The sequence below is a fragment of the Tiliqua scincoides genome, chromosome 5 (genome assembly GCF_035046505.1).
Source record: "Tiliqua scincoides isolate rTilSci1 chromosome 5, rTilSci1.hap2, whole genome shotgun sequence".
Taxonomy (NCBI): Eukaryota; Metazoa; Chordata; class Lepidosauria; order Squamata; family Scincidae; genus Tiliqua; species Tiliqua scincoides.
This window is the reverse complement of record NC_089825.1, coordinates 59194156-59219906: the sequence shown is the minus strand read 5'-3', so window position 1 is coordinate 59219906 and position 25751 is coordinate 59194156. Positions and strand designations below refer to the sequence as shown.

General features: G+C 42.2%; 1 protein-coding gene across 1 annotated transcript; it reads right to left on the bottom strand.

Moving 5' to 3' along the window:
• Positions 1–25751, bottom strand: RALA (RAS like proto-oncogene A). The gene is made up of 5 exons (XM_066627406.1): positions 25473–25751; positions 9944–10094; positions 7662–7870; positions 3915–4089; positions 1–1873 (listed from the first exon to the last, which is right to left on the bottom strand). Exons 2-5 carry the CDS (start codon positions 10055–10057, stop codon positions 1751–1753), a joined length of 621 nt encoding a protein of 206 aa, XP_066483503.1. The 5' UTR covers positions 10058–10094; positions 25473–25751; the 3' UTR covers positions 1–1750.

Here is a 25751-nt window from a genome sequence, read left to right as displayed (position 1 = left end):
TTTAAAAAATGAAAGTTTATTCATATTCAATGGCTCAAATAGCAAATAAAAAGAATCTGATAAGGCATCAGCCTATGACAATTGTTTCTGAGTGTCCATTGGCTTCATAACACCTTGGTTCCCATTACACAAACAACATCACAATGTTAGTGGTTAAGACTCCTGGTTAAATAGACTGGAAACGAATATACAATGAGGACCAACCTGCTGGTCAGACACATCACATAGTAGCATCTACGGAAGGATGTACATACAAAATTTCTTGATAAATATCAACAAGTGTTCCTCTACAGAGCCACAATCCTAATGTCTACTTCTTAGCTTATTAAATACACATTTAGTTTGCTCAGACACATCTTGAACTGTCAGTTTAGAAGTTTACACATGTATATAAAAAAACCAATAGTTTTTTGGTACTGATCTAACCCATACACCCATGCCCAAGAGGCTTAAGAGCCTCAGAGATAACCAATTTATCTTAGTTTAATTGCATGTACTAACATAGTGCTCATATTCATTTAAATGCAAAGCGTTCTGAAGACAATACATTTTCAATGTATTAATGAGGGATTTTGGAAGCACAGTGTCAATCTTTCTGTACTGCAGAACAGGGCTGAGTGATTGATATAACAAGAGAAAAAGTGGCTACAATGCCTCCCCATTAGGTAATGCACAGTTAACATTACAATGGTTTAGCATAGCCATATCATATTCAAAAAGATTTAGAATAAAGAAACTAAAGAAAAACTGACAGTTTATCAGCATTTCCCAGACATTCTCATTAGTACTACTGAGAATCATACTGTGCCCCAACTCTAAGAAAATTATCTCCCCAAATATCTAGACATTAAGTACTTGCCCAAGATCAATATCAGTATCTGTGCATTAAGGAATAAGTGACCATTTCAGACTGAAATGTGCTATACCCTCTTACATTTAATCTCAGCTGTACATGTGTAGTATGTCAGCCCTTCCCCTTTAAGCTATCTTTTAACTAAATCACAGGAAACAGTTAGCTCTGGACTATTCAAGACCCAGAGTATGGCACACTTTTCTGATCAGAGATACTGCTAGCACACAGCTAGTTAGCAAAAACTGAACTCCACACTAAGGGGTATAATTTCACACAGTGATGCAGGCATCAATGCATCACAATGAAGATATACCCTTAACTACGTGAACGTTTTTAGGTTTTTAAATTAAGGCATATTCAAATGTTCTCATATGAATTTATACCATTTGCCTAAGCTAATTCCATGTATAAATGACTTCCAACAGAAGCATCAGAGAACACAGCTAGTTTCACTTTCCTAATTTGCATAATATAATGGCAAAAAAGCTTATATACTACCTTTGCTTGTTTTGACCACCACTGTAGTTTTCAAGGCAGTAGAAGAAACAAAATGAAGATTTGGTGATATAAAAAGTATATGCTTTAAGATAAACCATAGAAAGCAATGCTTATTGTTTACTGTTCAAGACTGCCCATGAAAAAACACTGTACATTCAAAAGAACTGTGGTAAAAGGAGGCAAATTATGAAATGGGTTGAATTCCGCTTCTCTTGAAGCGATATTAAAACCTTTTCAGTGAAAGACTTTCAATGCTGTCCCAATTCATGCTTTAAAGTGGTACATTACAATTCCCAAACTGTTAAGAGAAATTTCAGTCATAAGAGCCTTCAAATGGCATGCTATAAGTTATGGATTTTATTAGTATGGTCAAGGTAGGGAGAGAGTTTGGAGGTTTGATTATAAAATACAGCATCTTTCTCTGATCCTCTTGGCTAGGCTTTTCCTTTTCTTTTTCCCGTTCTTCTCTTTACTGTCTTCCATCTTTCTTGCTCTAATTTCTCTCATTAAGTCAAAAAATACCTAGAACGAACAATTCAAGAGTCAGTGCATATGCGCAGACAGTTATGACCCAAAACCTAAACAGCAAACCTGGGCTTTATTTTGCAACAAAGTATGCCAATTAGAAGTAATTTAAAAGGATCTTCTTCATCTCCCCCATCAGTAAAACACTGTAGAAGTGATTTATTTCATGTTCTCTTGCTGTAACACAATTCCATAACAAGAAAAGCAGAACAGAGAAGACTTGTAGACATCTCTGAACATGAGAAGTTTGACTTTGACATAAGTTCATGTTAAGGCATTTTAACAGCCTGTCTCCATTTGCTGAAACTGCAAAACTGTAACTACTTTGTGTTAAAATCCAAAACTCATTTCTGCAATTACACCTGCATTCAATTTTGTAAGTGTTTAAAAGACACCATTCAGGAATGCAGAGCAGGCTAACCAAAACAAGAAAAATGACCTCATACAAGTAAAGAAAACAGAAATCCATAAGAACATAAGAAGAGCCCTGCTGGATTAGGCCCAGGGCTCATCTAGTCCAGCTTCCTGTATCTCACAGTGGCCCACCAGATGCCTCAGGGAGCTCACACAAGATCACAAGATACTTGCATCTTGCTGCCACCTCCCTGCATCTAGCACTCTATTTACACTCACACACCCCAGCAAAGACACCAGATTGCAATTGGGTTGAACGTGTGCTGCTTTATTAAACACAGTAACCAATTTTTAATGCATGAAACCTATTGAATATACCTCCTCTCCCTTGGGGAGGGAATCCATACACCAGAAACTGTCAAATTAACCTCATACAGCAAGAATGGGTTTTCTGCTTACATGCCAACTGACCAACTACACCACATCTTAAAATATGAATCACTATTTTAAGACTACAGAACTTCTCAAGTTAGAAGAAAACAAGTTTGAGAAGGAGGAATTATAGTCATAGTAATTCAACATTGCACTGTTCAGAAGTTACATTTGGTAACCCAATTTCTAACATCTCTGGAAAAAATGACTTCAAGACCCAGTTTTTCTACAAGACAATAAGAAAGTACTTGAAACCCAAAAACTAGAGGCTCTTAAGGTTTGCAGATGGTTTTTCTAAAAAAAAATTGCAACAAAAAACTAACCTTTGTATTTGATTAATCATCTACAAACAAAAAAATTAAATTCCCCTTGGATCCTCCTCCTCACTTCAAAGTTTTCTAAGTAATTATGCTAGCATTCTTCAGCCAAGCTGCATACTCAAATCCTTTAATTAAAAAATCTGAAGTACTGGTAATAATTCTTGAAAGCTACAGATTCATCATTCATAGCTTTGGTCCAATTTCATCTACAGTGTTTTAGGTCACACTGTTATGTGAAAATCCCCCTATCTTTTAGCTGTGACATCTCCTGTGATTGAAGAGACTCAGAACCCACCTTGTGACCATCACAGGAACAGAATCACAAACAACTCTATTCAGACTGAAACTCAGATCATTCATATCTGGTAGAAAGATAAAGCTCAATTCACTGTTGAGCCACTAAAAAAAACTTCCCTTTCAACTACCTGCTTAGAGCATCTTGGAGAACTATTATTATTAATTATTAACAGTATTTATATACTGCTTTTCAAAGAAAAGTTCACAAAGCATTCACAAAGCTATTGATCTACAATGTGCTCAGTAGTCTAGTAGTTCATATACAATACTAAACTAAGGTATAATGCTACACAACTGGGAACCCCCTATGTTTGCACCTCTCCTCCTCTCTTGAAGTAAGGCTTGAAAGCATTTGCTTTCCACTTTAGAATTTGCCATACAGAACTGTGGTTTAACTACAGTTAAATCACAGTTCCAAGCTCACACATAAATGAAGAGTTGTGGTTTGTTCAAGTGAATGCAAAAGTTTTTATTCTTCCCCATGCATGCAAGAGAGCCAAGTATTCCTACAGGCTCATTCACATAACCAGGCCAGCATGGGACTTGCTTATAATTCAACTTTGCTAATGAAATGCACTTAATATGAGAAAGAACAGAACATTATGAAGATATACTTGGAAAAGAATCAGTATTACCTTGTCAACATTTGCTCGCGTTTTAGCAGATGTTTCCACATAGTTAACATTCCACTGGTCAGCTCTGTTTTTTGCTTCTTCTACAGAAACCTGTCTTTTATCTTCCAAGTCTGATTTGTTACCAACTAGCAAAAAGGGAACATTCTCATCTTCTTTTACTCTTAAAATCTGTTCTCTAAAGGGGAAAAACAAAACAAAACCTTGAAAGAAATGTGTTTTTATGTGTTTAGTGGTAACTTAATGCTCAGTAGACAAAATATGTCAATTGTATGCTCCTTGGCCACAGCAATTATAATTCAAGACAGAACAAGACAGCAGCAGAAGCTAGTAAAGCAGTAGTAAAGATTAAGATACAGAACAGTTAACAAGTAACAATTAGCACAGAATAGGTAAAAATATGGTAGTCCAGGAAAGGCTCTGAAGAAGTTTAAAAAGGAGAAAGTTAATTTAATGGATACAAGTTAGGCAATACAAGATATGGTATGGCGGAAGGCAAAGATCCATGGGAGTGGGATAACTATCAAAGATGACAAACAAAATTGACTATTCACTAAAATTTTCAATTTGACACACATTTAATTCTTACATAGCAAGGAAAGCAGTCATCATTTAAGATTGTGCTGAAAGAGTATTTTCACACCAGACTGGCTAACACAAAGAGTGCCTACACAGAAATGGTTTGAAGCAGAGGTAAGACTGTACAGAGTGGGTTCAATGTATCACCAACAACTACAGCTTTGTACTATTTTGGCCACAGTAACCCATGCCCTAGTGACATCTAGATTAGATTATTGCAATGCGCTCTACGTGGGGCTGCCTTTGAAGATGGTCCGGAAATTACAACTAGTACAGAACGCAGCTGCTCGTGTGGTTGCCGGGGCACGTCGGTTTGACTCTGTCGAGCCGTTGCTCCAGCGGCTACACTGGTTGCCGGTTCTGTTCCGGGCCCAATTCAAGGTGCTAGTTTTGACTTTTAAAGCCCTTTACGGCTCGGGTCCAGGGTATTTGAGGGACCGCCTCCTTCTCTACAATCCAGCCCGTGCTCTTAGATCTTCTGGGGGGGCCCTTTTGACTGTGCCGCCACTAAGAGATGTGAGAGGGGTGGCGGCCAGGAAGAGGGCCTTCTCGGTGGTGGACCCCAAACTGTGGAATACCCTCCCCTTAGAACTGAGAACTGCTCCCTCGTTGCTAACGTTTCGGCATGGACCTTTTTATTTCAAAAAGCTTTTAACTGTTGACAGGCTGGCTGGCGTTCTTGCTTTTTATACGAAAATCCACAGGGTTTGTTTTGCTTTTAGCTTTTTAATCATTGTAAATTGTTTTTAACTGTTTTTCATGTTGTATTTTTAAATTGTTTGTTAGCCGCCTTGTGTGCCCATTGGGCAAAAAGGCGGGGTATAAATTAATAAAATAATAATAATAATAATAATAATTTTCAAAAAGCCATATTCTATTCCAGCGGTCTGGTCCCTACAGGCCATCTCTCACCATTTATGCCACTATAGTGTTCTATGTCTGATCCAGCTACTCAATAGGACAAATATTATTTTGCTGACTTTTACTATACAGTCACAGAAGACAAACTTATTGCTCTTCCTCATCAAGATCATATGCAGAACCAAAGGTCCAGGACTAGCCCTTAAAGGATATTCTAATAGAGACAAGCCTTGCCTGTGAATCAGTGAGTTGTTACAGTTTGAAAAATGCCAACCAACAGAACAAGTGAACAATTGCCACACCTCTAGCATGGGCAATATATGGTACAAACATGCTGTTTAACCATCTGTGTTGAAGCAGCTTACTCATTTTGTTGTGTTTCCAGTCAAGAAAATCTGGTTTTACTTTTGGACAGACTTGGCAGATTTCTCTTATCAGGGTTATTCAGTCCTTTTGCCTTTGGAGCACTTTAAGAAAAGCAAATTATCTAAAGGTTTAACACCTCTTGTTATTATATTCAGAATAAGATTTTTAAAAATGTTTTTCATATAGAAAAATCTCTGCATATGCAGAAATTTAAAAAATCCCCTATCCCTAGCAAGTTCTAATAGAAATACAAACACAGTCAGCCCAAGACCCGGAACCCCCGCAGATGCCAAAACTAATTGAATCCGTGAAATTGGGCCCTCACCTGACCTCCAGACACGAATGGAAGCATCTTCTGATTATGTCTGGAGGTGTTCTGAGGCCCAGAGAGGCTGCACCCCCCTGGAGGTGTCTGAAAGGGACTTCCAGTTTTCAGAAAGAACAGTGAGTCAAATCCAAGGGTTCCAAACCCACAGATTAAAAGGGCCCACCTGTAAATACAACACTCTCTTCCTCAGAGTCAGAAGGCTCCAGTTACTTCTAGGGCAAATCACAAAGACAAGAAAAAACTGAGGATTTAGAGACTGTGGTGAATAAGAATAGGAAATGTCGAACTTAATCCCATGTTTAGAAAAAAAAGTCAGTATTAGTTGAATGAGACAATGTCAGACCAACACAGACAGAGATCATACGCAATAACTGTAGAAGATTCCAAGACTATAGAAGGAAAAGTATGTGCAGATATTCTTTAAGGAATTTTCTCGCATATGTCCACACACCTAATACAATGCAGGGCATGAAGTAAAGCTAAGTTAGGGAGAAGATCTCTGTTGCGAGGATAAACTGATTCAGCAAGCCCAATGTTGCCTTTACTGCAGAAGCTTTTCAGATTTTCTTCTTTGTTCATCACCAGCACAATGGGAACCTTTCAGTAGTACGGGACATCAGCTGACCTCAGAGTTTCCATGAAGGGCTTGAGGCTCTGAAAGTCTCTCAAAATTCATACAAACTTGAAAGAGTTTGTCCCATTAGATCTTAGACATTCTCCTGGAACACTGAAGACTGGTCTTCAGTAGGTCCATTCAAACAAGTAATATGACCTTAATCTGTCAGCAGTCGACAGTGCAATTGCTCCTATATGGTGTGCCCTTTTAAAAATCAAGTTGTAAGTAGTTTCAGATTTTAGACTTTGACACAGATGACTGCATGGACTCTTGTAGTGTACTCAAGCTCACAACCTCCACATTTCAAGTTATATCTGCAGCAATACTCCAGATTTTCCAAATTTATATTAATAAGCTGCGTCTTCTGCAAAAGCTTCATTTTTGCCACTGCAGAATGTTTTCAGTGGCAGCAACTTCTTTAATCTGGTCACAGATTCTTTAATAGGGAATAGATTGGTTCAGTCAGTACTTTTTTTCAGTAAACCTGTCCACACACTAATCATTTGCATACATCTATCAAATACGATTAGGGTCTGCAGCTGTAATTCAAAACTGGTTGACTGCTGCTACTTTTACTTTCTCCCTTAAAATACAATCTCAGATATTTTGATTTGCTGTGGGTGGAACGGGCAGCCCAATCCTAACAACTGCAGTGCCTGGAGGAACAGTAGTGTCAAAACAGCAACTGATATATCTTGCAGGTGTTGGGAAGTGGCCAGAGGTCTCCTCAGAAGAAGGGGACATTTGTCCCCATTCCCCGAGTAAGGGCACAGGCCCCGCAATGGGCTACTCAAGTCTGCGCTGGTTATTTTGCTGGTGCAGACTTGAAAACCTTTGTGTTGGGCTTTTCAGCCTGACACAGGGGATAGGATCTAGCAGTGAGGGCCTCCTCTGGTCCCATCCCCCTCCCAGGCCAGTTCCTTCCCCCACTCCCATCAAAAACTTGATGTTCATATTGGTTAGTCACCAATATGAAACACTCTTACTAACATACACTTACCTGAAGTCTGCTGTAGCTGCAAAAGATTCAAGCTCTGTAATGGAGAACACACAGAGAAAGCCCTCTCCACTTCGGAAGTAGTTGTCTCTAATTGCAGCATAATCCTCTTGTCCTGCTGTATCCAATATATCTATCTGGACTTCTTCCCCATCCAAGACTACCTTTTTTCTGTAGCTGTCTGCTTTGGTAGGCTCATAATCTTCCACAAACTGGTAAGTAAAGAAATAGCAAGATTTCAGATGCCACATTTCTTGATAAAATGCTAATCAATACATTTAAACTGTGATCCCTTCTCTCAATTTACACACATTTACTGCGCTGACAGAACTTTGATAACATCTGAGATTCACCTTGCTATACAATCATCCTTCAATTTTCAAATGTCCATATGACAAATTTTTATTTTAAAAAGGTACTAAAATACTTCGTTAATTTTGAGTTGTGGAAAAAATTGTTGTGATAATAAAGGAATCTCTTCACTGGTAAATAAGTCACTCTTCATGGATGAATATAATTTCCCACTTTGCACTACGGATGAATACGCAACACACAGATGCATAAGGATCTACATCACATTATTCAGTGTTATGGTCACTTAGGACCCAATCCTATCCAATTTTCCAGAGCTGCTGCAGCAGTGCAGTGGGGCATGCATTGCATCCTGTGGTGGGGAGCCAATCATTGAGGCCTCCTTAAGGTTTGGGAACATTTGTTGCCTTACCTTGGGCCTATGTTGCGGCTGCACCAGTAATGGAAAACTGCATAGGACTGGGTCCCCAGTCACCATTGTTTGTATGCAAAGCTTTCCAATGCTCTTTTTTTCAATTCAGCACCACCATTAATTTCATTAATATGCTCCCCCAATATATCACTTTTGCATTTAAAATAAAGAATAGTGAACTACTTTTTGCTGTTTTACATCAGTCAGAGGAAATTACATAAAAATCAAAGGCATTTTAGGCCTTGATTTATAAATTCTTACCTAAACATTTTTTTGATGCATGAAATGATTTTGTAAATTGAAGGATTGATATCGTCTTCATTGCTTTTCTAATCTTGGCTAGTAAGAAAAGCTACTAAGTATAATTTCCTTTATACTAAAGAGCATCTCAAGAAAATGTACACACACTTTATGCTGTTAAATTTACTATGCTATAATTCACATACATACAGGTACTATAATTCACACATGTTCTGCATATGGTGTATACAGAAACAAATACCTGACCCAGTTAATTGGTTAATGAATTAGATCGAGTGCTTGAAATGTTCCCCACTGGCATCTATACACACTGACATTGTTGACTAAGGGATCTACACACATCCAACAAATGTGCATGTATGAATAGTTCCACACATCTAAGGGAAGCAAATATTCAGGTGTTGCAGTTTTTCTACAATGATGTGTGTATCAGAGCTCATTAAAATGTATGTGCATTTTGGGGGACATTCTATATTTGTTCAAATTATGCAGATCTGAAAAGTTCAATGGTTAAATAGCAGAAAATATATGCAGATGACAACATGGAAGAAGTAATGGCTAAGCTTTTGGAAGCTTTCATTAAACCATGACATCATAAGGGTGGATGGTGCAAGAGTATTTTTTTCTCTTCCTTCTTCCTCCCTCTACCCTGCATGTGTTGCGTCAATATCACGTAATCTAGAACTGATATATATATTTCTCTTGTATTTTCACCCAATTTTCCAACAAGTTGTTGGTTCTTGTAGATTTAGCTATACAATGAAGCTTAGGATATGTCATCCCTTTACATTATAAAATCAGTCATGTATGCAAGTACAGACAGAATGCAAAGTCACAAATTAAACTGATGAAATAACAGAGATGAATAAAAACTAAAAAGATCGCAAAATTTGCCTTAGCTACTGCTAAAATCAGCTTGTGGACTCGGAGACCAGTGATCAGGTGATAGTATTTTTTAAGCTTTAGCTCTAAATCATTGGGTCTCAGTAAGAGTGCCCTTCCCAGTTTGAAGAGACATTCGCTAGTACCAGAACTTTCCATTTAGATCCAATACCCAAATACAAAAGGCTTAAACTAAATAATGAAGCAAGTCCTCAAAATTATAATGCAATATTTTAAGCAGTTTTCACCAGAAACAGAACTCATTCGTTTGTTCTGGTCCAGGCCAAGAACAGCTTAAGTCACTGGTATAGCTGAGCCACAGTAATTTAAATGGTCTGACTCTCTGGTTCATACACAACTCAAGAAACACACAGAGTTCCTTTAAAATAAGGAAGATTTATGAAAATCAAATTCTTACCTCATCATACATGAACTGCAGTGTTAATGCAGATTTTCCTACACCCCCACTGCCTACCATGATAACTTTGTGCAGAGCCAGAGAGTTTTGACTTTTAGGCTTATTTGCTGCCATTTTTGGTTGCAGATAATTCACACAAGCAATGAAGAACCTGGATAAGGAAAAATTTCTTGAATTAATAAAAATTTTAATATATGGGCAAATAGATTTCAGCCCAATAACTGAAATACAAATGACCAATAGCCATGAAGAAGCTATATGACATGGTTCTAGACTCCAAAGGCAACTAAAAACCACCTAACATTGTGTACTCTAGATAGGAAAAATTTACAAACCATCAGACTTCCTGTCACACAGTACCTTATAAAAAAGTGGCATAATAAGTGTGCAAGACTTTATAATAACAAATAAAAAGTGTAGAACATTTACTGGTGTGTAACTAGTGAGTTAGCAGATTAGATTCCTGGTCATTTGGAATGCTCACATAAGACATACCACATTTCTCCAAAAAGGAATACCATGCACTGCAAATGGTTACCAGTTCTATTATGCGCTATGCAAGGCAAAACTAGAATAAAATCAGGTGGAGAGGTTCTGCATTCTTTTTTGTGGTCTCTCTGCAAACACAAACATAGAATTCTGCACCTGTGCAGCATTTCTTACTGAACTACAACTTTGGTCTCAAATCTTTTAACACGAGTCCTGCTTTTAGCACAAGTCTCTTAGGTTAGGGCATGCTCAAATGGGCATAGTCTATACTTCCCCCACAACAGTTCCTCTTCAACTGTAGAGCTTTGCATGAGTTAGATACAGACAAAATGTACGATGTAGGGGCATGATGTAGGTAGCAGCACTATCAACATAAAACTATGTGTATCAACTCAGAAGTCTCATTGTATTCAAAGAGGCTTACTCCCAGGAAAGTATAGTTCAAAAAAATTTCTATCCATCTTACTCTTGTCAAGGCAAAAGCCTAATGCATCTTTCAAAAAACATCTTTATAAAAACATACAGACATAATATATAAAACATGCAAAATAAAAAACAATCATGGGTCTACGGAGTCAGTTTAACAATGTACGTAACTAGGAGTTACAAAAAAGCATATGTAGAATACCAAAGTACCTGCTCATAGTATCCAATAGGCAGATACCGGAGGCTTTACACAACCATCACAAAAGCTAATCAAAATAAAGTTTTGAATCCCCTGGGAGAGAGTTCCATAACTGTGGTACCACTACAGAGAAGGGTTACCCTCATACTGCCATTCCCCTAACCTGAGCCAGGGGTGGCACTTGCAGGAGAGCCCCCTCAGACTAAGAGAATATAACATCAAATAATCTGGTATTAAACCATAAAGGGCTTTAAAGGACAATACCTGAACAGAATTACGCCCAGAACCAAATGGGCCTAGAACCAGCCAGAGCAGTGGTCCAATAGAATCATAAGAACATAAGAACAGCCCCACTGGATCAGGCCATAGGCCCATCTAGTCCAGCTTCCCGTATCTCACAGCGGCCCACCAAATGCCCCAGGGAGCACACCAGATAACAAGAGACCTCATTCTGGTGCCCTCCCTTGCATATGGCCTTCTGACATAGCCCATTTCTAAAATCAGGAGGTTGCGCATACACATCATGGCTTGTACCCCGTAATGGATTTTTCCTCCAGAAACTTGTCCAATACCCTTTTAAAGGCATCCAGGCCAGATGCCGTCACCACATCCTGTGGCAAGGAGTTCCACAAACCAACCACTTCTCTTGGCAAGGAGAGAGTGTAAAGAGAACGTAAATGTGAGTGTAAAAGAGTGTAAATGTGAGAGTGTAAAGAGCATCTCCCTATCCACTCTGTCCATCCCCTGCATAATTTTGTATGTCTCAATCATGTCCCCCCTCAGGCGTCTCTTTTCTAGGCTGAAGAGGCCCAAACGCTGTAGCCCTTCCTCGTAAGGAAGGTGCCCCAGTCCCGTAATCATCTTAGTCGCTCTCTTTTGCACCTTTTCCATTTCCACTATGTCTTTTTTGAGATCCGGCGACCAGAACTGGACACAATACTCCAAGTGTGGCCTTACCATCGATTTGTACAATGGCATTATATTCTAGCCGTTTTGTTCTCAATACCCTTCCTAATGATGCCAAGCATAGAATTGGCCTTCTTAACTGCCGCCGCGCATTGGGTCGACACTTTCATCGACCTGCCCACCACCACCCCAAGATCTCTCTCCTGATCTGTCACAGACAGCTCAGAACCCATCAGCCTATATCTAAAGTTTTGATTTTTTGCCCCAATGTGTATGACCTTACACTTACTGACATTGAAGCACATCTGCCATTTTGTTGCCCATTCTGCCAGTCTGGAGAGATCCTTCTGGAGCTCCTCACAATCACTTCTGGTCTTTACCACTCGGAAAAGTTTGGTGTCGTCTGCAAACCTAGCCATCTCACTGCTCAACCCTGTCTCCAGGTCATTTATGAAGAGGTTGAAAAGCACCGGTCCCAGGACAGATTCTTGGGGCACACCGCTTTTCTTCTCTCTCCATTGTGAAAATTGCCCATTGACACCCACTCTCTGTTTCTTGGTCTTCAACCAGTTCTCAATCCACGAGAGGACCTGTCCTCTAATTCCCTGACTGTGGAGTTTTTTCAGTAGCCTTTGGTGAGGGACCATGTCTCATGAAACGCCTTCTGAAAGTCCAGATATATAATGTCCACGGGTTCTCCCGCATCCACATGCCTGTTGACCTTTTCAAAGAATTCTATAAGGTTCGTGAGGCAAGACTTACCCTTACAGAAGCCATGCTGACTCTCCCTCAGCAAGGCCTGTTCGTCTATGTGTTTTGAGATCCTATCTTTGATGAGGCATTCCACCATCTTACCCGGTATGGATGTTAGGCTGACCGGCCTATAGTTTCCCGGGTCCCCCCTCTTTCCCTTTTTAAAAATAGGCATGACATTTGCTATCCTCCAATCTTCTGGCACCGTGGCTGTTTTGAGGGACAAGTTGCATACCTTAGTCAAGAGATCTGCAACTTCATTCTTCAATTCCTCAATAACTCTTGGGTGGATGCCATCAGGGCCCGGTGACTTATTGATCTTTAATTTATCAATGAGGTCTGAAACATCTTCTCTTTTAACCTCTATCTGACTTAACTCCTCAGGCAGGAGGGGCCGTTCGGGCAGCGGTATCTGCCCGAGGTCTTCTGCCGTGAAGACAGATGCAAAGAACTCATTTAATTTCTCTGCCATCTCTAAGTCTCCTTTTATCTCCCCTTTCCCTCCCTCACCATCCAGAGGGCCAACCGCTTCTCTGGCGGGTTTCCTGCTTCTAACATATTTGAAGAAGCTTTTATTATTCCCCTTAATGGTGCTGGCCATGTGATCCTCATAGTCTCGCTTGGCCTCCCATATCACCTTCTTACATTTCTTTTGCCACAGTTTATGTTCCTTTTTATTCTCATTAGGGCAAGACTTCCATTTACGGAAGGAAGCTTCCTTGCCCTTCACAGCCTCTCTAACTTGGCTCGTTAGCCATGCAGGCACCCTCCTGGATTTAGTGGAACCCTTCATTCTTTGTGGTATACACCTCTGCTGGGCCTCTATTACTGTTGTTTTAAGCACCCTCCATGCACTCTGGAGAGATTGGACTCTTTTTACCCTCCCTTTCAACCTCCTTCCAACCAGCCTCCTCATCTGAGGGAAGTCCGCCTGTCGGAAGTCAAGGGTTAAGAACATAAGAACAGCCCCACTGGATCAGGCCATAGGCCCATCTAGTCCAGCTTCCTGTAACAGCGGCCCACCAAATGCCCCAGGGGGCACACCAGATAACCTCATCCTGGTGCCCTCCCTTGCATCTGGCTTTTGATTTTTGTTAGAGATTTCCCTGGTATTCTTCCCCCAACGTGCATGTCAAAATGGATTGCAGCATGATCACTGTTCCCCAATGGCTCAGTAACATTTACATCTCTAACCAGGTCCTGTGTACCGCACAATATTAAATCCAGAGTCACCTGCCCTCTGGTGGGCTCCGTGACTAGCTGCTCTATGCCACAGTCATTTAGCACGGCAAGAAATCCGGTCTCCTTATCGTGACCAGAACACAAATTGACCCAGTCTATATGAGGATAATTGAAGTCCCCCATGATTACAACCCTGTCCCTCCTTGTCACCTCCCTGATCTGTTTCCTCATTTCAAGGTCCCCTTCTGATTTCTGGTCTGGAGGACAATAGCATGCCCCCAGTATTACATCGCTGCATAAGCCTGGTAATTTAACCCACAGAGATTCTAAGGTGGAGTCGGACCCACCTTCAATCTCTACTTTGCTGGATTCTATCCCTTCCTTAACATAAACGGCCACCCCACCTCCAACACTCCCCTGCCTGTCCCTCCTGTAGAGTTTATAGCCCGGGATTGCGGTATCCTACTGATTCTCTGCATTCCACCAGGTTTCCGTTATGCCCACTATGTCAATGTTTTCCCTTGTCACCAGACATTCCAGTTCTCCCATCTTTGTTCGGAGACTTTGGGCATTCGCATAAAAGCTTTTGTACACAGAATGCCCCAGGATGGGCTGCTTATTCGCTCCTTTGTCCCCGCATCCTCTCATTGTGCCAAACCGTCTATCACATCCCATCACGCTACCTTTCCCAATTTCTTCTCCTACTCTGCCTTTGTCTTGTTGTTCTCTAACCTCCCCATCCTCATCCCATAGGGATGAGGAGTCCCGAACCGGATGCCCCTTGGCTCCTGTCGACCTTCCCCCAGGGATCAGTTTAAAAGCTGCTCTGCCACCTTTTTAATGTTATGCACCAGCAGTCTGGTTCCATTCTGGTTCAAGTGGAGCCCGTCCCTCTTGTACAGGCCCCGCTTGTCCCAAAACGTTCCCCAGTGTCTAACGAATCTAAACCCCTCCTCCCTACACCACAGTCTCATCCATGCATTGAGACCCCTGATCTCCGCCTGCCTAGCTGGCCCTGCGCGTGGAACAGGTAGCACTTCAGAGAATGCTACCTTTGAGGTCCTGGCTTTCAGCTTCCTGCCTAAAAGCCTAAATTTGGCCTCCAGAACCTCCCGGCTGAACTTGCCCATGTCGTTGGTGCCAACATGCACCACAACAGCTACCTCTCCCCAGCACTGTCTACCAGCCTCCCTAGACGAGCCAACATGGAAATTAACCCCCCCCCCCCCCACACACACACACAAAGAGGCAGGAGGAAAAAGGGGGATGGCTGAAAAGGAATTGGTATTTTTATTTTTTGATCAATTTTTGGAGATAGCTTGACTGATCAGGAGCGGCTTTTTTTCTTTTTTGAAGTGGGAGGAAAAAGAGAAAGGTGAAGATCCTTGGTTAAGCTGACAGACCTCAAGCCTATGTAGGTCTACTCAGCAGTAAGTCCCATTTGAGTCAGTGGGGCTTACTCCCAGGAAAGTGTGGATAGGATTGCAGCCACACAGAGCAAGGTTAAAACTCACCCCCAAAGCAGATGGGGACATGCTCGCACATATACACTCCAACATGCAGATGCCACTCCCATTACCCCCAGGGAAGACAGAGGAATGCAGGCTGTGGCATTTGGACACCCCCCCCCCACTAAGAGCAGGCTAGGCTCCCTCCTTCCCAAGTGGAGGAAAGCGCTGTGCTGCCTGTACTTCTTGGTGGAACTCTCTCTAGGTCAGGCTTCCCTCCCAGTTTGAAGCCTGCCAGGAGCACGCCCTGTGCTGATGAGATGCATCACCCTTCACTGGGTTTGGCAGGGAGGCTCCACCAGGTCCTCCCACCATGTTTCACATGTCCTCCCCACCTCACACTGCCCCACCCACCTTGTTCACATCCACAGAAAAGCAGCAAGTAGGGAGGCAGCATGTGCAGCTGAGCTGAGCAGCTATGGCCCCCTCTCTCCCCAAGATGCCTCACGACACCCCTGGGGGCTAACCATGCCTCCCTAGGGAGCCCCTAGGGAGACTGAATTGAATACCTCAAGATTGAATACCAGATTGAATACCAAGATGATCCAAGATGGCGGAACCCAGGAGAGGCACCTGGCCAGGAAGAAGAGGCCACCTCTTCTATAGCACGGTGCCCCTGTAAGTTCACCGTGTTCCAACAGTTTGGGAACCACTGCCTTGCACTTTAGTTTGGTTAGGTACCAGTACATGGATGAAAATCAAGAACTGATGAATGCCAAAGCATAGCCTTATTTAGTTTGCAAATTTATTTTGGACAGCAGAAAATGTAAACAGCTCTAACACCTGTGAATGTGTGTGAAACCTAAACAGAAAGAAAAATAAACATGTTGACAAACGTGGAAGGTTCGATGAAATTAGATAAAAGAGGAAAGCACACGGACAAAATGTGAAACATGGTTATAACTGGAAGTGTCTAAAAAAGCAAAGCAATGGAAGTCAAGGTATTGTTTGACTATAATAATTACAGCATTTATATACTGCCTTTCTCACTGACTGTTGTCTTACAGACTCAAGGCGGTTCACATAGGCAGGCTATACTAAACTCATCTCAATTTCAGATGACTTTTTACTGTAATTGGTCTATGAACACTCATGGAACCCTTCACTCCAACTCACATACCCTCATAGAACCCTTCACTCCAGATAGACTCTTTCATGGCATGGTCATCGTATTTGGCCTCTGGGTACTGCTCCAGAGGGAGTTGATCATATGTTCCAGAAGTGTAGTGCTACAACACAGATGGCTGTTTCTTGCCACTATCCCCTTTACTTCAAATGACTATGGAACTGTTAGTAGGACCCTGCCAAAAGACCTAAGGGGACAAGTCGGATCACACAGGAAGTTAATGAATCCAAAGGTACCCTAGTCCCAGGTTGTATAGGGTTTTGTAGTTCAAAACCAACACCTTGAACTGGGCCTGGAAACAAATCTGCAGCCAGTGCAGTCACTGGAGTGGTAACTGAAGGTTTGACAGAATCAAACCACCAAACCCCAGTAACCACACAGGCCGCAACACTGTGAACCAGCTGCAATTTCCAAGCAGTCTTCAGGGGTAGTCCAGGTAGAGTGCATTACAGTAATCTAAACTAGGGCATAGAGCATCATAGCCAGATCCAGCTGACTCAGTTATGGCCACAGCTGCCACCAGGCCATCTATAAGCACCTGTGAATCCAGCAGGACTCCCAGGTGATAGACCTGCTCCTTCAAGGGGAGTGCAATGCCATCCAGTGTGAGGCACCAATTTAACACCTGCATCATGGATTTCTGAACCTGGGGAGGACCTCTGTCTTGACCGGGTTTCATCTCAGCTTATTAATCATTATCCAGGTCCAAACTGTCCCTAAGCAGCATTCCAGCATTCAACTGCTCCCTTGGTATTTGGTGGAGAGACAGAGTTGGATGTCATCAGCATATTGATGACACTCAGCTCCAAATTGCTAGATGACCTCTCCCAATGGTTTCATGTAGATGTTAAAAAGGAAAAGGGATAATACAGAACCCTGCAGGACACCACAGTCCAACAAACAGTGTTCAACAGGCACCTAAGGGCACCACTTCCTGGGCCTTGTCAGCCAAGCAAACTGGAAGCACTACTAAACAGTACCTTCAAGTCCCAATTTACCCAACCTAACCAGAAGCACATAATGTGTCAAAAGCTGCTGAGAGGTCCAGGAGAAACATCAGAGAAGAGTATTCCCCCTGTCCAATCCTCTACACAGGTCATCCACCAAGACAACCAGGGTCACCTCTATCCCAAAGCTTGGCCTGAAGTGACTGAAAGGGATCCAGATAATCAGTTCCATCCAAAGCTCTCTGGAGCCAGGACTCCACCACCTGCTCAATAACCTTGCCCAGAAAGGTAAACACTTAGGACTGATCCCACAACCACATTCATACATACATGACCTCCAAAGAATTAAGGTCATATATACATGGAGGTGATATATACATGACCTCTATTAAGAAACAGATTTCCTAAAAACATGCAAAACTGATATTCAACAAATGAATTGCAATATTAGATATACTCCAGGAAGATTTCAAAATGTCAGACATTACCAAACAAGGCAAAGACGTGCCATAGCAGTATAGTAATTAGAGCCAATGCTGAATTCTCAGCTAGCTGCTTGCTCCGCAGTTTCAGGCATCTAGAGACTTGTGGTAAAATTGTGAAAAAACTATACAAAATGAAGCATTCTGCACAATAGATCATTATTATGAGTCATGCAATACTATCTGAGAGAGGTCAGTTCAGAGGTAGGAAGAGAATTCTATCACTAAAGCTACCTGCCATGGTACTTGAGCATACTTTTACATGCCCCAACTGGTCTACTGTATCTTGTCTTTTTACCAGCAATTCCCACGGAAAGGCAACTTTAAAGGTTGCAGAACAACAAATTTAGAAAGACCTTCTATGGGAACCACAATGATATAAGATCAAGTCTTTTAAAATCTTTTAGTCTTTTAAGCTAAAGTCTTTTAGCTAAAGCTAAAGTCTTTTAAAAATGTTTTCCTCCTGTTGGGGTCCCTCTGCACCCCAAGATGCCCGACTTAGTGGGGGAGGAGGCCCAGGGAGGAGAGCCACAGGGTGAGATGGCCGGGGGGGACAGGGACTGGAGGTCCCTTCCTCCGTGACGCCCACTAGGCAGGGCCTTAGCCCAAGAGAAGCAGCACCCCTCAGTGATGTCACTGAGAGACGGCGCGAGCTGCTGGGGCCAAGAGGTGGAGGGGGAGCCACCCCAAACCGGTCGGCACAGCAACGCAGGGGAAGGACCAGTCAGCGGGGTTGCCCAATGGCAGGAAGGGGGCCAGGACCCATAGCCAGGATCCAGAGGCAAGTCTTTGGGCAAGGGAGACACAGCCAGGTAAGGTCCAGGGCTGGGCCCCTTTAATAGAGAGGCATCTTCAACCCTTTCAGCAGGAAGAGGAGGGGCCAGGGAAGGGTGGCAGTCCCGTAAGAGGGAAGAGGCCTGTGATGATAGGCAGAACGGAACTGGGGGCAAGGCAGGAGGCTGTGCAGCCAACAGTTCCTGCCCAGGACCCAAGACAGACCAGCAAAGGCAGGGAGAAGGACCAGGGTGCCTTAACTCCCTTCCCCTGACCAAGTCTGAGGCCTCTCGCTGGGGTGCCCTGACTGCACACCCCATCACACCTCCAACTGATGAAAGCTAAAGATGCCAATATTCTCTTCTAAGTCTTATTTGTCAGTTGGGTATGATGAAGACAAAAGAGGACCTGGAGATATTTTGTTACTTTCCAAGCAGAAAATTATTTTCAATGTCTGCTCCCTATAAAGCCACTAGAAAATGAGATGTAGTACTTTAATGCAGAACCACCACACAGGCTGCCATGTCAAGAATTAATCATGCAAAATTCATCATAATAGCAATGAATATGACAGCAAAACATAACATGAGCCAGCATGTTGAAACATAAATATTTAACACAGGAACCCCAGGTTCAAATCATTCATCCAGGGCATCACACAACATGGCAGTACTCATACAGCAGGGAGCCGTAACTAGTTCCAACTTCCTGACACGAAAGCTTGAATAAGATGCATTTGTCATACGCATACAATATCACATGCCAAAACATTAGGAATGAATACACACAAGTATACATTCAGAAAATTTTACATGGGCAAAAAAATGAGATAGCTACAGGTATGTTGCTCTCAGTTTTTGGGAGGAGGACAGAGTGCAGATTTGGTTAAGAATATTTATGTATCACTTTATAAAAGTTCAAAGTTGTTTACATAGAATCAATAAAGAAACAGCTTCTTGTCCCACAAAGATTCAGAATCTAAAAAGATGCTGAAGAAACATCAGGAAACGGTCACTAGAAAAGATGCTGTTGCTGATGTGAAATTGATACTGCAACATAGAACTAGTGCCACAGGGATATCAAGTTACTTCTGCTTAAGCCTAAAAACCAAAACAGAGATAAGGAATATTAATTCATTATGCTTTAGACACCTGTGACCCACTTAGCCTAGTACCCAACACTGGACAACACTGTTTCAGAAAAAAGGGTCACAGAACTAATAATACATCTAAGCTTTTATACAACTCATTCAAGGGCATACAAAGTATTCAGAGTAAACTTTGGGGTATATTCAGGTGGGGCCTCGGTATCTATGGCTCGTCATTACAACATGATGCTAGGATCCACGCCAGAGATTGTTGGTGTAGATCCAAGTAACACCATTGCAGGGGCTGGGACATTACTCTGTAAAGGGACATAAGTTCCCTTACTCTTGAGTTCTGCTCCTTCCACCTCCTAACATGCACTGGATATGGCGCAGGCCACTTGGTCTACCTATTAAAGAGCACGTTAGGATTGGACTATTTATCAACCATTCGCTTGTCCATAGCTGGCTTCTTTCGGAGCTGAATCGCTAAGTAGCAAATTTGTACCTTGGTAGATGACATCCTTTGGTAAGGATGAAACAAACTATTCTAGCTATATTATCAAACATCTGTTTAAGTATGTTTTCTTGTTCCACTGCTCTTCTCTCACTTGAACTGTACAACACTGTTAATACTTTGATAAACATCAACTGTTGTACTACTGGAAGCACTTGTTGAGCAAAATCTGACTGCTCTGCTCCTATCCTGAAGTTGCAGACTTTCCAATGTTCCAACTAGATAGCCTTACACATTTGAGAATGTGATCATATCCCACTCAGAAATGTTCCTTTAAAAAAAAACTCCATCATCTAAGAGCTACTTCACACTTTATTCAGCAGCTCAGATGCATGAATGACAACAAACAGCAATGGGAGGTGTGAAGTGGAATTGTGCATCCACAAATGTTCAGAATCTCACCAAGGAGCTGCAACTCCCAGATACATGTCTACTGCTAACTGCATTTCACACTTTACATGTTGACCACAGCAAATGTCAGAGTACCAAGGATGTAGTATAAAGTGGTGCTAAGGTGATCTGTGTTTAAACTCCTCAATACTATGTTCACTTGTACAGTAGTTGCCATGATCTCAGAATAGAAAATATTCATTCAGCCTAAGGAGCCTGACAGCAATTATGAAGATGTAATTCTTTTTATGAAAATTCTAATTAGGTATTTACCCACAGGATCATCTCCAATGGCATGAAAGTCATTTAAGTTTTGGGGATGAAAAACAAACACTAATCTCTACAAACTAAAATACATGGGTGTTTTTGACAAACTGAATTAATATTTAATAGGTAATATCATATATTACTTCCCTTGGTTATTGCTGCACTTGGTGGTAAGTTCCAAGTTTAGAAAACAAACACAAGTAAGTAAGCGCTAAGAAGCTTAGAACAACTTCCTCATGTTATTGCTAGCAAGTACAGACTGTGACAGAGGTTTAAAAAATATTTTTAGCTTGGAGATAAAACCTCTTTAAGAAACGTTTTTGCTACATAAACATTCAAGGCCCAACACAAGTCAATACACTGTAAATGAGATTATGAGTAAATCATTTCTAAAGTTTACACATGAGAATTATTGTTTAATGCTCATCTAAAATCATTAGTGGAGGACTGTTTGCGATATAAATTTATTTCCCCGGTTTTTGGCGCTGTAACGGGAATGCAGGTGGAAGAGCAGCTTGTCTTTCTGCTGTCTGATGTAAATCCTGATATATCGCTCAGGGTGGCCCGTTTCTGCCATGCTGCACAGTTGATAAGAAAGAAAATTGAGAGTATAAATTGATGATTTTATGATTTTATATATGTGTAAAGGGATGTTGGTTTTAATTTTGTGTATTTTGTTGTGTTTTGTGACTAGCTGGTCGGAGGACCGTTAATAAAGTATCTATCTATCTGTGTAAAACCTGGTTTCTAGTTACATTAACATGCAGATACTATAGACATCTTAATTAACCACCAGCAGCTATAATTGACAATTCAAGTTCATTTTCAGTACCCAAGATCTTATGACAGAGGAAGTGTATTACCAGAGGGATATGTCTGAGATCTAATGCAGTACAAGTGTTAGCCCTAAGATCACATCTGCACCAGACTATTTTTTGTTTCCCCCCCCCCAAGTACATTCAAAGGCATGAGAAAAGAATTCATTTAAGGTTTGAAAGGTTTTTGCATTTTTATAATTGATTAGTTGCAAGAACACAACTTCTAAACAAAATATTGTGAGAAGCAAATCACATCTACAGAGCCAGGATATGGCTTTGTATCAAATCATTCTCAGTTAACTATTATCTCTTTCTACGAAGTAGCTTTCTACAACGTCTCTTTCTAAGCTATGGGAATGTACAGGACTATGAACTGATAAACATCCCAACACTTGGGTAGAGGGTAGGTTGTATTCCTAAGCCTGCACTGCCCCAGGAAGAGAGCCACTTCCAACATGCCACCTGCTCTGAAATGCCCCACATTCCTGGATTACAGGGATAAGACACAGTTTTTAAAAAACACTCCTGAAACTGTTTAGATTCCTAAAGGAAGGAGTCCAGAGAAGAAGAAACAAGTTAAAGGAAAAATTCATCTTTCCTTTGTTATCCCAATGCAATACACAACCTCCACCCTGTCCATGTGGACACAAAGTCTGGAAGCAAAACATTCAAGAGAAATTTTCATTTCCCATAATTGTCTATACCTTCCCCAAGGAGGCTTGTCTCACTCTGAGAACTCTCAATTCTAAAGGACATAAACATGAAAAAGAGTGAGATCACTGGGATAATGGAAGTGCTAAACACAAGCATAAGGAACTCAGGCTCCTATGAAGGAGAATACCTCCTCATGAAACAACTTGAGGATTAAATTCACACTATAGGATTTGACCTACAATGGCAATGTTATGGCCAGAATCCTTAATATTTCTATCACAGGGTTGGCCACATGAAATCAACCTACCATGGGTTGTTGAAAAAGTTAAAAACGAACTTTCCATTCGAAAGTCTCATTCACATGATTAACTAGATGAGTTTGAAGGTGTTGGCAGGGTTACAAGATAAACACACACACACCCTCTAAATGTTTTAGAAACTAGGCAACAGAAATAGCTTCACATTTATAGAAGTGGCATGTTTTCTAATTCAACTGATATGAGGGTTTTCAACCACTTGAGAATCTGCTGCTGGAGATTTCTCTTTTACTCATCTCACAAAATCAGCAAGGAATGTTTATATCTTACAGCTGCAATCCAGGTAGAAACAAACAAAGCTAAGGGATTTTGTCAAGAATGGAATGGGATGGGATTGTATAAGCATTTTTGAAACATATGAAAAAATTAGGTGCAGAAATTCTTGGTTTGTATTTTCCACTAGACCAGTTGTGGAAGCATTATTTAGACAGATGCTCAGAAAACTGAATAGCCACACTAATGATCCCTCACCATTTTAAGCATGAGAAACAATTAGGTAAAGACCCCAACAGAACAATCACACTTGAATTACACCATCAATTAAGTACTGCAGTAAATACAGGTAGTTCTAAATTCAAACAAGTTAACCTGCAGCTCATTTCTATTCAACTTCTGACAAAGCATCCTCAAAAGGATGGACAATTCCCTTTATAGCATGAAAAAAGCAGTTAATCAAAGTCCAAGACAATTCAATTGTTATTTTAACTATGTGCCCACATGGCTCCTTGTGATAAATGAGGAAGGTCTTTGCAATCTGGTACAGTCAGTTTCAGGTGACAATCATTCACAAGCCATTCAAGAACACCCTTTCTACACTTAAGCTGGTTCACAGTAAATAAAATGTAACGTTCCCAATCACATGTCTTTAAAGTTACCATGTACAATTTAAAAAATCCTTAAGAACCTCATACATGCTCCAAATACTTGCTTCTAGTTCCCAATCATCTTGTTCTCATGAAAATTTTGGCTTGAGGCAAACAGCATAAATGAGCAGAATGACACAACTGGGACTATTTAGGATGTCCTATTTCCCTAGGGGCAAAGAACTAGAACATCTGTTCAGAGGAAGCAAATTTAAGCTACTTCTATCATCCTGTCTCCAATACTTGAGTATTCAATTACCAGTAAAGAATATTAGTCTGAGCTTGAGCAATGCTATTATCTTAGTGGAGAAAGGGAGAAATACTCCCACAGATTCTCTGAAGTAGTATGGCTTAAATTCAGCTAGATACCCAGAACCCATTTTCACATTACAGGAATTCAGTGCTAGAATATCAAGTAGTCAAATAGCTTAGGTCAGAGGTTCTTAAACTTTTAGCACCAGGATCCACTTTTTAGAATGAGAATCTGTCAGGACCCACTAGACGTGATGTCATTACCGGAAGTGACATCATTTCCAGAAGCAGGAAAATTTTTAACAATCCTGGGCTGTAATCCTACCCACGCTTACCCAGGAGTAACTCCCACTGACTATCATTGTTAAAAGCATATACATAAGAGTCTGTTCAAAGTACAGATCTGTAACATTTCCCCAAACGCACACAGCATGGTAGCATCAAGTCTAATATGTTAAATAATATTGAAATGAATGGGGACCCACCTGAAATTGGCTCATGACCCACTTAGTGGGTCCCGACCCACAGTTTGAGAAACACTGGCTTAGGTAGCTTTAAAAGGAGAGTTAGACAAGTCTATGAAGGATGGGTCTATCAACAGCTATTCATCATGACAGCTAAATGGAACCTCCATATTCCAAGGTCTTGTACCTCTCAGTACCAAATGCAGGGGACAAGTGACAAGAGCGATTGTTGCCTCATGGGTTTTCCATAAGCACCTAGCAAGCTATTCTTGGAAACTGGACTCAAGTGACCTTTGGTTTGATCAGCAGGCCTCTTTGTTCTTGTGCTTCCACCCACCACAGCAGAGGCTGCCTGCCTCTTCCCAACCTGGGACAACCAAAAAACCCAGGCATTTGGGCTCAGGCTAGGCAAGGACTTCCAAGCACGGCCGGGCTCCTCTCTCCACTTAAGAAGTCCAGCACTACAGATGGATAAGAGGGAAATGGAGTACAGCCCGAGAATCCGACTTAGGCTGCAATCCTATCCACTTTCCTGGGAGTAAACTCCACTGATTAGAATGGAACTTACTTCTGAGTAGGCAGGCAGAGGATTGGGCTCTTGGGCTGCAATCTTACCCACACTTTCCCAGGAGTAAGCACCATTGACTAGAATGGGAGTTACTTCTGAGTAGACAAGCAAAGGATTGGGCTGTGATGCTGCAATCCTGTCCACACTTTCCTGGGAGTAAGCTCCATTGGTTAGAATGGGTCCTACTTCGGAGCAGACAGACAGAGGATGGGGCTGTTGGGCTGCAATCCGGTCCACACTTTCCTGGGAGTAAGCCCCACTGACTATAACGGGACTTACTTCTGAGTAGACAGGCTCCTACCTCCAGCTGTGAGCGAGGCCCGCAGCCCCCAAGCCCCTGCCCGCTCTCACGCCACCCCACCCCACCCCACCGCCCCACCCGCCAGCAGCGGCGGCAGAGGCTCGGTCGCGCCCAGCCAGGCGAGGCGACGGAGTGTCCCCGCGGCCCGCGCCGTTCCAGAGCCGGGGAGGGGGAGGCAGGCGGGCGCCCTCAGCCTCTGCAGGAGGGAGGACGGTGGCGGGCTCAGCGCCCCCGGCGCTCACCTGCCTAGGACGGGCGGGGCCCAGCCTGAGGGCGAGGGTCGGAGGCGGCGCGCCCGCACCGAGGGCACCTCCCGCGGCCCGAGCCGGCTTCTCTGTCGCTGCGGGGCGGCGGCTGGTCAGGAGGGAGGAGAGGCGCGGCGGCCGCACCTCAGCTGCTCAGTGCTGGCAGGCAAGCGGGCGGGTCCTCGCCAATCAGTCGCCTCCTCCTCCTCCGAGAGAAAGAAACGGGGGAGGAAGAGGGGGCGGGACCTCACCCACCCCACGCACACCTTCGGCCAG

What these genes read in the sequence shown, in the direction of transcription:
- RALA (XM_066627406.1), bottom strand. Translation starts at nt 10,057, where the DNA reads ATGGCAGCAAATAAGCCTAAAAGTCAAAACTCTCTGGCTCTGCACAAA. An exon ending in TGCAGTTCATGTATGATGAG is followed by an intron (nt 7,871 to 9,943) that starts GTAAGAATTTGA and finishes TTTACTTACCAG; the next exon opens with TTTGTGGAAGATTATGAGCC. An exon ending in CGCGAGCAAATGTTGACAAG is followed by an intron (nt 1,874 to 3,914) that starts GTAATACTGATT and finishes TGTTCGTTCTAG; the next exon opens with GTATTTTTTGACTTAATGAG.